The sequence below is a fragment of the Biomphalaria glabrata genome, chromosome 16 (assembly GCF_947242115.1).
Source record: "Biomphalaria glabrata chromosome 16, xgBioGlab47.1, whole genome shotgun sequence".
Lineage (NCBI taxonomy): Eukaryota > Metazoa > Mollusca > Gastropoda > Planorbidae > Biomphalaria > Biomphalaria glabrata.
In genome coordinates this window covers 16,499,985-16,513,886 of record NC_074726.1, presented here as the reverse complement: position 1 = coordinate 16,513,886, position 13,902 = coordinate 16,499,985, and the positions used below count along the sequence as shown (strand labels likewise).

The following is a 13,902-nucleotide window of genomic DNA, read 5'->3' as shown; positions in this document are numbered from 1 at the left end:
GTGTTTTTTTTTTCTTAACATTTGTTGACCAACTCAAGAGGTGACACATTGGTGACAGAAGTTCGTTGTGTGGAAGGAGATTGTCGAACGACAGGAGCAAACACTTCCCACCGGTCTACTCCCGGAGCCTGGGAACCAACGGATTCAATGCAATGCTACTCCCAGTTCCGGGTGGAAATGAAACGAAGATCCGGTAGCCCAGCCCAAACAAGGAGATCGTCATGGTTTGAGACGGACCTTCCACGGTTTGTGGCGGTCACATAAAAGGAATAGAAAGAAATTATTGAGTGAGGCGTCTGGCCGCGTTCAAAAGCGGGGAGTTGCCAGAAGGTTCGTTGTATGTATAATTTGACCCAAGCTAGTGATGTCATTTATACTGTGAAACCTTCAGACAGGACTAACTAGGGATGAAGAGCTTGCGGACAACTTTTGTCTGATGAGAGAAACCCTAGTGTCAACAGAATTGTTTACACTCCAAATGTTTCCACAGAAACACTAACATTTATTAGTTAAACTACTAACCTAGTTTTATGTTATTTTAATTATTGATTACTTTAGATAACAAAGTGATATAATTATTTTTGTTAATTTCAGATACCACAAACATGTCAAGTGTTCCAGTATCAAAATGCGACCTTGACCTACTTTTAATAGGAAAAACAGGGAACGGAAAGAGTGCGACAGGAAACACAATTTTAAGAAAAAAAACATTTAAAAGTTTTCCTAATGCCACATCAGTCACCAAAGTTATTCAGATGGGTTATTCGGATTACAATGGAAGGGTCATCAAGGTCGTGGACGGGCCAGGCGTTGGTGATACTGACATGAATCAAACTGAGGCATTGAAGCTTGTTCTAAAAAGTGTAGAGGCTTCTATTGCGGCGAATCCAGTAGGATATCATGCTTTTCTTTTGGTCGTTCGATTTGGAGGACGCTTTACTTCCGAAGACACGCAGACAGTTTCAGTTCTGAAAGGAATTTTTGGAGAAGAATTTGTGAAGAACTATTGCATCTTAGTAGTAACATGTGGAGATAACTTTGATCCAGAGGAAACGGAAACAGATTGCTTTGAGTCTTGGTGCTTAACTCAAAAAGGTGTGTTTCGAAATCTAGTTGAAGAATGTAATCGAAGAGTCATTTTACTTGACAACAGAACCAAAGACTCCAAAAAGCAAACAGAACAGCTGGAGAAATTAATTTCAATGGTGGAGAGCCTGAGTGCACTTGGAATGAGATATAGTGGTAAACACTTTGAAATGGCACAAAAGAATCGTGAGAGATTAGTGATTGAGTCTAAGCTCCCTGTCATCAAAGAGGAAACATTTAGAGAAACGAGTCTAATTATCCAGCAGTTGAGCAGACTTCAACTGGAAGAGGCAGAGAAACAGTTGGCGCCAATCGAGGAATTGAAGCATCGAGTCGACGCATTGCTCAAAGATGTTCTCGATCAGGATAAAGAAACTGGTGCTTTAAATGCTGTTATTAAAAATATCTTGCAGGTTCAGGAGTGTATCAAAGAGCAACTGTTCAGTTGTGAACAATCGATTCAAGTGAACATTGAGAGTAAGAGACGGAAGGAAGAAATAGAAAAGTTGAGAGAAGAGAAAGAACAAAGACGCAAGGAACTAGATGAAGAGAAACGTCTGGAACTTGAAGAGAGGATCGCCCGTATGGAAGCTGAGAACAGAGAAAGTCAGAGAAAAGCTGTTCTATTAGAAGAGGATCTGAAACGGAAGGCATTGGAGGCTGAAGCTGAATATAAAAGAATACAGGGCGATGAGACGATGTCGATGATAATGACAATAAGTAAAGCAATCTTAGACAATGCTATGCCTCTTGTACTCAACCTTTTACAGAATTTGGCTGGGGATTCAGACGATTCTGACTAGTAGACCATCCCTAAGTAATCAGACAAATAGACCATCATTAAGCATTCCCACAAATAGACAACCCCTAAGATCTCCTTCATGGGAAATGTAAAGTAGATTGTCTGAAATGTTGTCTAAATTATTGTTCTTTTATTAACTCTATGATTAAAATAAAGATTTTATCTAACTTAGTTTTTATTGTGTAAGATATCTAAATAAAACCAATACATTTGCAATTGTCATTTGAAATTTTCACTTCAGAAAAATATATTTGCTATTTTGCTATTGATAACACTGACTCCAGCCATTCATCTGATCAACTCATTTGTTGCTATCTAGTTTCAAGTACACAAAAAGCATTTCCGATTATTAAAGGACTTTGATATGTTAACTAGGGTGATCACAGACAAAGTATCTTTTGGGGGGGGGGGGGAGAGGGGGGGGGGTTCTGAGATACATCTCTCAATTTCTATGATTAAATATTACAACTTATGTAATTAATGTAACATTTTCAATTAATCAAAAATTGTTTCATCAAATTGGACAAAATATTTTACTACAGAAGATATCAAATGTATGTTATTATGATTTATGTCTGATTTCTTTCTAAATTATTTTACTTAAAATACTATCAAAGCTTCTCGTTTATGTAGTAGTCTGTATCGGAGACTATGAAAGTGGTAGAGTGCAAGGATGTATAGACAATTTCAATAGATGACTGAATTATTCACTGGCTGACTGGTAAGTAATAATTCTACCATTTGCCGTGGTCAATAAAATACGAACATTGAACCAAGTCTTACTTTTCGGGTACATTAGAACAATTTAGCCATTTTCAAGATCGAAATCGCATCGGTTAAATTTACTAAAAACAATTTTTATTCGCCATTTCGACCCAATGTTGTTGAAAGCCGACATTGAAATGTCTAAAGTACACTTCAACCTACATACCGCTATTTATTAACTTGAACTATGACAGACCTTTTCGTGATTTTATAGGAAACTATTCAGACTACACAACCAAACCATCTGCCCACCATTCCTCATGGTGACACCAGCACCAAGCACATACAGTGCTACTATTCTATCTTTCATTCGATCTCTAGTTTGTTAATGATGAATGCCATATTTGCTGAAGTCTTATATCTACCTCCTCCTGGGAAAGCCTACTCGGATCCAAGCATCACTATAAATGGACAGGATATGAACGCAGTGGACAAATTCACATATCTTGGCAACATACTCTCCAGAAACGGAAAAATCGATAGTGAAATCGACCTGCGTATCGCCAAGGCCAGTGCATCCTATGGCAGACTGTCTAAAAATGTCTGGAACAAACGAGGTATCACCACAAACACAAAGCTAGGGGTCTATAGAGCTGTCATCCTCCCTACATTGCTCTATGCCTCAGAAACATGGACAGTGTACAGTAAACATGCAAAGAAACTGAACCACTTCCACATGACATGTCTGAGAAAAATACTAAATGTCAAATGGCAAGACAAAATACCAGATACAGAAGTCCTTCGAAGAGCGTGTCTGCAAAGCATCCACACAATCCTGATGCAGTCCCAACTGCGATGGGCAGGTCACGTCTACAGAATGGAAGACCACCGCATCCCTAAACGACTCTTGTATGGCCAACTAAGCGAAGGAAAGCGCTCGCAAGGTGGTCAAAGAAAGCGCTTCAGGGACACCCTCAAAGCTTCTCTGAAGGCGTTTAGCATAGACCCAGGCACTTGGGAGACAGAGGCACATGACAGAGCATCATGGCGTCGCGCTGTGAAAACTGGCGCACAGGTTGCTGAGGAAAAAAGAACAACGCTGGCAGAAGAAAAACGCCAGAGAAGAAAAGCAAGGCAAATGACACTAGTTCCAGCTGGAATAACCTGCCCAGTGTGCGGCCGAACATTCCGGGCTCACCAGCCACATGAGGAGGCATAAAACCCCAATGCAAAGCCCTCAGCCCCCTGGATGACAAAGTGGTCATCATCGAATCACAATGGACGAACTAAGAACATCATGGAGGAGTCCCAGTAGGTGGAACCTGAATGGTTGAAACCTGAATAGGTATGAATATTAAAAACGATATCAAAAAGATTTCCCTATAATTTGCATAGTTTTTGTATATTATTGGGAAAATAATTACTAGCTCGTTAGCCATAAAGGGAAAACTCTTATTGGAGTTATAATTTTTCAAAGTTTAAAATAAATAAATTTCAATTTTATTTTTTAAACTAGGTCAAGATTTAAATCCTTCATTTATTTTGAAAGAATTGTTGAGTTCTTGAAAGGACTATCGCGTATGGGATTTCTGAATGTAGGGCATAATTGATGCAAGAGTTTAATAATAAAAAAAACAATTTACGCACCATTTGCTAATTTACATCAAGTTTCGAAACTTTTTTCCCAATGTGTCTACATCCTATGCAAGCTAATCATTCTCTAAGAAACAAAAAATATTTCATCCAGTTTGACGTTCTGCTCTTTAATGTTCATTTCTCACTAATCTCAAAGACAAGCTCTATTACGTTGTATAAAGGTATTTCCTGGGTCAGAAAATTTTTTCCTTTTTTTTTTAAAATAGGGGAGTAGCGTTAGTTCCTCGGTACTCCGCCCCCGCCCTTATGATTGGAAAAGTATTTGAAACACTAGTGCTAGCTCATTTCTTAATTCTTCGAGTAATCTAGTTCAAATGCTATCAGGTCCAGATGCTTGATTCGATTTTATGTTGGCTAATAATTTTTGGATCTAGATCTGGTTGATATTTCTTGGAAAACCGCTGCTGTTCTATTTTCCAGGAAATTTAGCTAAAAATGAGAAAATCGATTTCTTAGGGAAAAGAAAACATTTATGTGCGTTTGTAAGAATAATACAGTACACGTAGTTACTTTCAATTGATGGCAGTAACTTAAAAGCGGTCTTGAAGAAGTGAATATATGGATTTTACTGAAGTACATCAGTTACATTATCATCAGCGCTCTAGTTCAATGTAACCGTCGAGTAGTTTCTGGAGGCTGAACTTGAACCTCACGTTTTTAAACAGACCTGAACTAAAATTGTTTTGACAACACATACAGCTTTCAACCTCCATGTAGATATAACAGTACACTCAATGAAGACGATGTTAAATCATGCGGAAACTACAATAAGGAAACGTCCTACTAACTCCGAGTTCAACTGTTCATCATTAACCCTCATGTTATTTATGGTTACATCAGAATCTATTCAGCTGACACAAAAATGTATTCCAACTCCCTAACACTGATATCTTGTATTTGATATAACAATAACAAGGCGTCGGGTGTGCAAATATTTGACTTATAAAAAGAGACTTACTTTATATTTATTATTGTCAAGTATTACTCATGTCTCAGCCTTTAATCTTTACATTCACAAGAAAAGCCTACACAAAATATGTAGCATAGACACTTTGACAAACATAATGTCCTTATTCCATATCAACATGGCTTTAGGAAATATAGATCACATGAAACACAACTAATAGGACTAATTGTGTGTTTTTTTTAAAGAGTTAAGATAATAATTAGCTAATTGATGATCTTTTTATTAGATTTTTCAATGGCATTTGACAAAGTTCAACACAATAACTTGCTTAAAAAATTAAATTATTTTGGCATCAATGGTTCAATATATCAGTGGATTCAGGATTTTCTGATAGGGAGAGAAGAAACTGTAATAATAAATGGCTCTAAATCAACTCCAATAACAGTAAACTCAAGTGTACCTCAAGGAACAGTTTAGGCCCACTACTATTTCTCTTTTATATAAATGATTTACCAAATTGCATTAGTTCAGAAATAAATGTAAGATTCTTTGCAGATGATTACATAATATATAGAACAATAAAAAAACAATTCAAGATATAGACATTTACAAAGAGAATTAGATGAATTTCCTCGTATTGGCCTCCATGTTATCGCAACTCTTGGTATGCGTACTTCATTTTGTGGAAAACATGTCCAGCAACCTCATGAGACGCTCTGTCACAACCTCACTAACTGGTCGACTCCCAGTTGGGCATAGGATGTCCTTGTTTGTTTGTACCAACAGCAATAAATCTGTACAATTAGAAATAGTTGTACACATCGTTTTGGTTTAGTCAATTTCATGATTTTAGCTTTCTCATGGTAATATGACTATATCTGGGGGGGGGGGGGGGCGGAGGTTGAATGTTTTTTATCTGGCTCGACTTGACTCATGGCTCAAGCGTTCCTTAAGTGGACACATTTAACTTATACAATAACATCTGTCAAATATTATTTCTTTCCCTTGTTCGATACCAAACCAAAATAATTATTTACCAATAGTTACTAATTGGTTAATTTATTATTTTTAAAACTAATTCTTGTTTTGTCAGGTACAAGGAATAATTGTGCAAAATTATAACCTGAGCCGAGATTGGGTGTGGGAGAAATAAAGTGTACAGACTATTGACCAGACAGACAGACAGACAGACAGAGTGAGTTGATATTTGTCATAACAATTGGGGTTCTGGAGATAGAGAAGGAAAGAGAAACGAATAACGTTTCTTGCTTAATTATCGTGTTTCCACTGCCACCATGTCCATCCGTGTTTGTGTTTTGTACTTCTAAATGTCTATCTACAAATCGTTCTGAATTGTTTGAACATCGAAACTAATTGCATGCTCCATGAAAAACAACATTTATGAGAGACATTGAAACTCAGCACAGTCCTACAGAAAGTATAGAAAGAACTGGATTCTATGTTACAACATTCATCCCAAAAAAAAATGACATCAATTAACGTGATTATTTTTACAGAGCTTACATCAACTCACTCTGTCTCTCTACACTGGCGGATCCAGGGGGGGGGCGGTAAAGGCGATCGCCCCCCCCCCATCCACTCGGCCGCCTCCCCCGAAGGGCTGACGAATTTTAGTAAAGAAATCACACAATTTGTATACGAATTTATTAGTTTTGTTAATAATATATACTAGTTATTTATATTTCAACCTATTTTTAGATTATTTCGCCCCCCCCCCCTCTCTAGTATGTTGGCCGATTTGGTGGGATGGGGATGTGGCGATGGCATCAATCCCGCCCCCAACCCCCACCACAATCTTTCAAGGGGGGGGCGGTCCAATTTATTTGTAGAAATCACAGCTTGTCAACAGAAATCAATTAATATCTATATGATTATAACTTGTTATTGATATTTTAACTGATCTTTATATTATGTCGTTCCCCTGTTAGCTTATTGTGTGGGTTGGGGGGGGGGATCGAATATATCTTCCCACCTAAACCCTTTGAGTGGGGGGGGGCGGTCCTACTTTTATTAAAAAACCATAGTTTGTGAACAAAATTAGTTGAATCATTATACAATTTTTATATTTTGTTGCTACACTTCTGATATCTTAGCCGAATAGGTGAGGTGGGGGGTGGGGCGATTGCTTCTGCTTCTCTCCCCACTCCAGCCCTCTGAATGGGGGGGGGCGGTCCTACTTTTATGGTGAAATCATAGTTTGTGAACAAAATTAGTTGAATATCAATATAAGCTACATATTGATGTTTTAACCCATTTGTATATTATGTCGCATACACACTCTGATCTCAAATTTTATCATTAGTAAATATAAAATGAAAAAGGGTTGTACCAGGTGGGAGTGGGAGGTATTAAATTCTTATATACCCTATTCTTTAATGCCAAATGCAATCTTTAGCAGGAATTATAAAAAGGAGCGTGGATTAACGTTTTCACTCTAACGTTCTCTCCCCTTTCCAGACGAAAACATGACGCTTTAAAACAGAATAGTCAAAATGGCGACAGAGTTTATATAAATGTGTTCGAATTTTATCTTAGTAGAGTAGAATCTAATTGGTCCACTTAATTTATTCTTCCACTTCCGATTTTGTTTTGTTTAGAGCTTTGAATTATAGTTTTTTAACAAAACAAAGTAACAAACATGCCTATTGAACAAAAATTAATCACTTACAAATGAGCTTTCTTTAAAAAAAAATTTTTTCCAATAATATTTTTTCAGTGGCGATCTTTTCAAAGTCTTAATCTAATTATGGTGGGTATCTTATCTTTTCAAGGAACAAATCGGTTGTATTTGCATTGTAGTAAGGGACTGTAAATTCATATAAGAATATTTTTCAAGTAAACCATTATTCGAAAGGTCCTTTTTAATAGGATGAATAATGAGTTGCAGATGTCATGAGAATGCGTTTATGCAGTGAAGAATGCAAGAAAACGTTTTTGGCGTCGGGGCTTCGCCTAGCTGTGAAGAGAAGGGCCTCAACATGTCTGTTTTTTTTTTTATTATTGTTTTTCAAATATTTTTTTTTCGGCGGCGATCCTCAAAGCGTTACTCTAAATATGTATCTTATCTTTTCAAGGAACAAATCAGTTGCATTTGCAATGTAGTAAGGGCCTGTAAATTCATATTAGAATATTTTTCAAATAAAACATTATTCAAAAGGTCCTTTTAATAGGATGAACAATGAGCTGTAGATGTCAGGAGACACAGTGCAGTGAAGAATGCAAGAAAACGTTTTTGGCGTCGGGGTTTCGACCCGGACCCCACTGGGGGAGCTTACAGCGCTTCCCCAGTCACCCTAGCTGTCAAACAATTAATTAACTATTGGTAATTAAATATACTGTTTGGTGTCTTGAACAAGGGAAAAAATCGTACTTGACAGATGTGGTGGTATAAGCTGAACTAGTCCCATTGAGTGAACCTTTTTTTATACATTTAAAAAAGTGATCATGTAAACATTCACACAGATATTCCCTTTTTCTCTCACCCTTTCCCAACTGATCCAGGCAAGTGAAAGGATCACAGCGCAAAGCTGAAAGCTAAACGAAAACAATTGGTAAAAATATTTTTAATCACACAGATTTATTATGTGTATATATCTGATTCAAAGTAAATGATACAATTGTACCAGTTCGATGCTTTGTTTTTTTTTTTTAAGTATTTAAAAAATATTTTTACTTGTTACATTGTTAATTTTCGGATGCATACAATAAAATTGTGGTTCAATGTGATCATGACCTAACTGATGTTATTGAATCTAATTGATGGTTTTGTAAAAAGCGAATTTCTCATTTAAGGCATGAAGAATTTGGTTCAATGTCAAAGTAAAGTACATGTATTTTAACCTTTAAAGACCTGAGAACTTCGTCTTTGTTAATTAATAAACAGTTAATTGTAGATCCAGTTAATTGTAGATCCAGTTAATTGTATATCCAGTATCTTAAGTGAAATTATTAAGTAGACTACACCTATGCAGCTATGAAACTTGTCAATAGATGATATTAACTTAACAGTACTAAACGTATGTACATAATGCCTATGACTGAATTGTTTTTTAAAGGACGTCCGAGGCTCAGATCATATTAAGACATCACTCGGTGTGTACAGGTCGATGGACTTTGGGAGGACACTTTTAAAATCTGCGGTAGGCTAAGCCAGGCACCTCTCACTCAATCTTTGTACTCGTTCATTCAACGTGTCCAACAAATGCTCAAGTTATTTGGACACGAAGCAGGAAACAAAATATTTGAAAGCAAGAAGTTCGTAGAAATCTTTTTCCAAATCCATTGATTGCAGAGTGAAATTTCTTCCATTTTTTTTAAAATCAATATTTAATCTTAAAGTATAGTCTACATTGGATGAATGAAAATGACTATTAGGTGTCATGTCATACAAGACAATATCTTAGGTAGCTGTACAAAATAATAATAATAATAATAATAATCTTTATTGTCCGTATGGAAATTTGTCTTACAATTTGTGCATTACACCAAACAAAAAACATTATAACTATAAGAAACCAAAGTGTACATTCACACCAGACTCACTCATAATTTACATGTGACAAAGTTTATACCAGATTGTTCTTATTTAATGATTTGATTGCCAGGGGAACAAAAGAGTGTTTTTGTCTGTGCTATCGGTGTCTTGTATCTCTTTTGTGATTGTAAAATCACAAAATCCTGACACAAAGGGTGATTCTTTATTTCGAGAATCTTGTTAGCTTTTTTATAGATGTTTGTCTCAAACAACTGCCCAAATGGGGTTTGTTTTTGCCAATGATTTTACCAGCAGCATTTAGGATTCTATAAAGTTTATTTTTATTTTTAATGCTCAGATTGCTATACCAGGCAGTGATATTGAAACTTAAAATATTGCAGATATGAGCGTGATAGAACATAACCAAGGCCATTTCGCTAACATTAAACGAGGACAGCTTTCTTAGTAATCGTAATCTTTGCTGCCCTTTTTTGCTGATATAATCAGTATTTGCAGTAAAATTTAGTTTATTGTCTAAGATAGTACCAAGGTATTTAAAGGTTTGCACAATTTCAATAGTCTCTCCAGCTACAGAAACAATATTATTTTCCTTCTTTTCCCTACGAAAAACGATTATCATTTGTTTTTTTTTTTTACATTTAATAATGTAATTGTGCCTCGAGAGACAATGGATGCCCCCAGCATAAAGGCAAATTCCTGGACTTAAGATAAAGAAAGTACCCATGGACCCTCTCTCACAATACTCAATGGCGAGCAGTTAATACACACTGTGTAATACAAAGAACACATTTGTAGCTGTGCTACTGACAGCACATTGTGTAGAATTTTGTTAGCAGCTAATAAACATACTACACATTCTGAGTAATTGTGTTATATCCACTAGAGGAGTGTGTAGTGCGATAGTAAACTAAGAACACATTGCTGTGTTCTGTCTACACTTTTGTTAATAAGAACAACTCACTGACCTATCTTGTCTTTGTCACCTCTGCTGTGAGCATGTCTGCCATTTATTTTGTATGGTAACATAAAAAGAAAGATTTATCTAATGTAAAAGAGACAATTATTAAACACATAATGTTTTCATTTCTAGCAATTCAAATTAAACCTTGATAATACAGGGATAATTTTTATTTCTCTTTCAATACACCATAATATTATATGATATAATCATGCAGTTATTAAATACATCTTCTATTTGTATTCAAATCATCTTCAGAATGGAGTCTCTCTGAATTGTGTGTAGTCAAAGGGATGTAATCATGATAGTGAAAGAACTCTCTGAATGATAGTTGATTAACTTGTTTACCCAAAATCTCTATATAAGTAAAAGCGCTACTCACTACTCTCTTATCACTATTCGCGGTGGACTAAAAATAAAAGAAAATGTAGCCTGTTACTTTCCGTGTGCCTAAAACAACAAAGCACCTTTATCGATCGAAACTGAAGTGGTTAAATTGACTAAAAATAATTATTTATTCGCAATGTAAAACTAATGTTGTTTCTGTCCAGCCGACATATACAAATGGACAAGACTAAACTTCCTTCCATTTTTTTGCTCTATTGAAACATTGTTTTCTTGCGTATATGTCTCCTTGGAGAGAAACTGTTTTTTTGACATATGTAGCCGACTAAATTCTTGTTTTTGTGTGTAAAAAGTTGGTCTAGAAAATTAAATGTGGATATAACTATATTATTGAACGTGTTGGTTTGAGAAGGCCCACGACTTTAAATTCATTTTGTTCACTTTCTATACATTCATTTAAAAGGCGATCACCCAGACAACCCTTTGTTTCTCCCCCCCCCCCCCCTTTCCAACTGGTACAGACAAGTGATATGATCATAGCGTATTGAGAAAGCACGAAACAGCGCTAAGCAAAAACAATTGGTAAAATATTATTTCTAATCACTCCGATTTATTTGTTGTTGGTCTAGATCTATCATAAACTGAACTGACTGATCCAAACTAAACTGACTGATTCAAACTAAACTGACTGATCCAAACTGAACTGACTGATCCAAACTGAACTGACTGATCAGAACTGAACTGACTGATCTAAACTGAACTGACTGATTCAAACTAAACTGACTGATCTAAACTGAACTGACTGATCCAAACTGAACTGACTGATTAAAACTAAACTGAAATATCCAAACTGAACTGACTGATTCAAACAGAACTGACTGATCCAAACTAAACTGACTGATCCAAACTGAATTGACTGATTCAAACAGAACTGACTGATTCAAACTAACTGACTGATCCAAATTGAACTGACTGATCCAAACTGAACTGACTGATCCAAACTGAACTGACTGATTCAAACTAAACTGACTGATCCAAACTGAACTGACTGATTTAAACTGAACTGACTGATCCAAACTGAATTGACTGATCCAAACAGAACTGACTGATCCAAACTAACTGACTGATCCAAACTAAACTGACTGATCCAAACTGAACTGACTGATTTAAACTGAACTGACTGATCCAAACTGAATTGACTGATTCAAACAGAACTGACTGATCCAAACTAAACTGACTGATCCAAACTGAACTGACTGATTCAAACTGAACTGACTGATCCAAACTGAACTGACTGATCCAAACTGAACTGACTGATCCAAACTAAACTGACTGATCCAAACTAAACTGACTGATCCAAACTAAACTGACTGATTCAAACTAAACTGACTGATCCAAACTGAACTGACTGATTCAAACTGAACTGACTGATCCAAACTGAACTGACTGATCCAAACTGAACTGACTGATTAAAACTGAACTGACTGATCCAAACTGAACTGACTGATCCAAAGTGAACTGACTGATCCAAACTAAACTGACTGATCCAAACTAAACTGACTGATCCAAACTAAACTGACTGATTAAAACTAAACTGAAATATCCAAACTGAACTGACTGATTCAAACTGAACTGACTGATCCAAACTAAACTGACTGATCCAAACTGAACTGACTGATTTAAACTGAACTGACTGATTCAAACAGAACTGACTGATTCAAACTAACTGACTGATCCAAACTGAACTGACTGATCCAAACTGAACTGACTGATCCAAACTAAACTGACTGATCCAAACTGAACTGACTGATTTAAACTGAACTGACTGATCCAAACTGAATTGACTGATCCAAACAGAACTGACTGATCCAAACTAACTGACTGATCCAAACTAAACTGACTGATCCAAACTGAACTGACTGATTTAAACTGAACTGACTGATCCAAACTGAACTGACTGATTCAAACTGAACTGACTGATTCAAACTGAACTGACTGATCCAAACTGAACTGACTGATTCAAACTGAACTGACTGATTCAAACTAACTGACTGATCCAAACTGAACTGACTGATTCAAACTGAACTGACTGATTCAAACTAACTGACTGATCCAAACTGAACTGACTGATTCAAACTGAACTGACTGATTCAAACTAACTGACTGATCCAAACTGAACTGACTGATCCAAACTGAACTGACTGATCCAAACTGAACTGACTGATTCAAACTAACTGACTGATCCAAACTGAACTGACTGATCCAAACTGAACTGACTGATTCAAACTAACTGATACAACAACATTTCGTATTAGCTTAAAAGCATTTTTATGTTATTCTTGTTGTTTCATTTTCTACTATTTATTCACACTTAATTCACAAGTACTTAATTCACAAGTACTTAATTCACACTTAATTCACACTTAATTCACATAAACTCGAGCTTCTTGTCAACTCATTTTATTAACATTTTAGAATATTCCTTTATAAATTATTCAATAAAGAGGCGCGGTGGCTGAGTGATAAAGCGTTCGGCCTTCAAACCGAAATTCAGGTTTCGAATCCTGGTGAAGACTAGTATTTTTATTTCGGGATCTATAGGGCGCTTCTGAGTCCACCCAGATCTAACGGATACCTGACATTAGTTGTAGAAAAGTAATGGCGGTAGATCGTTGTGCTGGCCACATGAGACCCTCATTAACCGTTGGCCAAAGAAACAGATGACCGTTACATCATCTGCCCCATAGATCGCAAGGTCTGAAAGGGGGACAATTCTTAAATTTACTCCGTGTTCCATCTATTGAAAATAGGGGAAGTAACCTATATATTGTATTTCACTTTTTACCGAGTATCAGTACTATTCCTTTCTCCAGTGGCTGTCCCATTCAAATGTAAGACATGTTCACTTTATTATTCTACTTCAGGCC

General features: G+C 36.2%; 1 protein-coding gene across 1 annotated transcript; it reads left to right on the top strand.

The window, feature by feature from the left end:
• Nucleotides 1–306: 306 nt before the first annotated feature.
• On the top strand, nucleotides 307–2,059 carry LOC106060148 (GTPase IMAP family member 9-like). The gene is made up of 2 exons (XM_056013591.1): nucleotides 307–330; nucleotides 595–2,059. The coding sequence occupies exon 2, from the start codon at nucleotides 606–608 to the stop codon at nucleotides 1,887–1,889; it is 1,284 nt and encodes a 427-aa protein (XP_055869566.1). The 5' UTR covers nucleotides 307–330; nucleotides 595–605; the 3' UTR covers nucleotides 1,890–2,059.
• The last annotated feature ends 11,843 nt before the right edge of the window (nucleotides 2,060–13,902 follow it).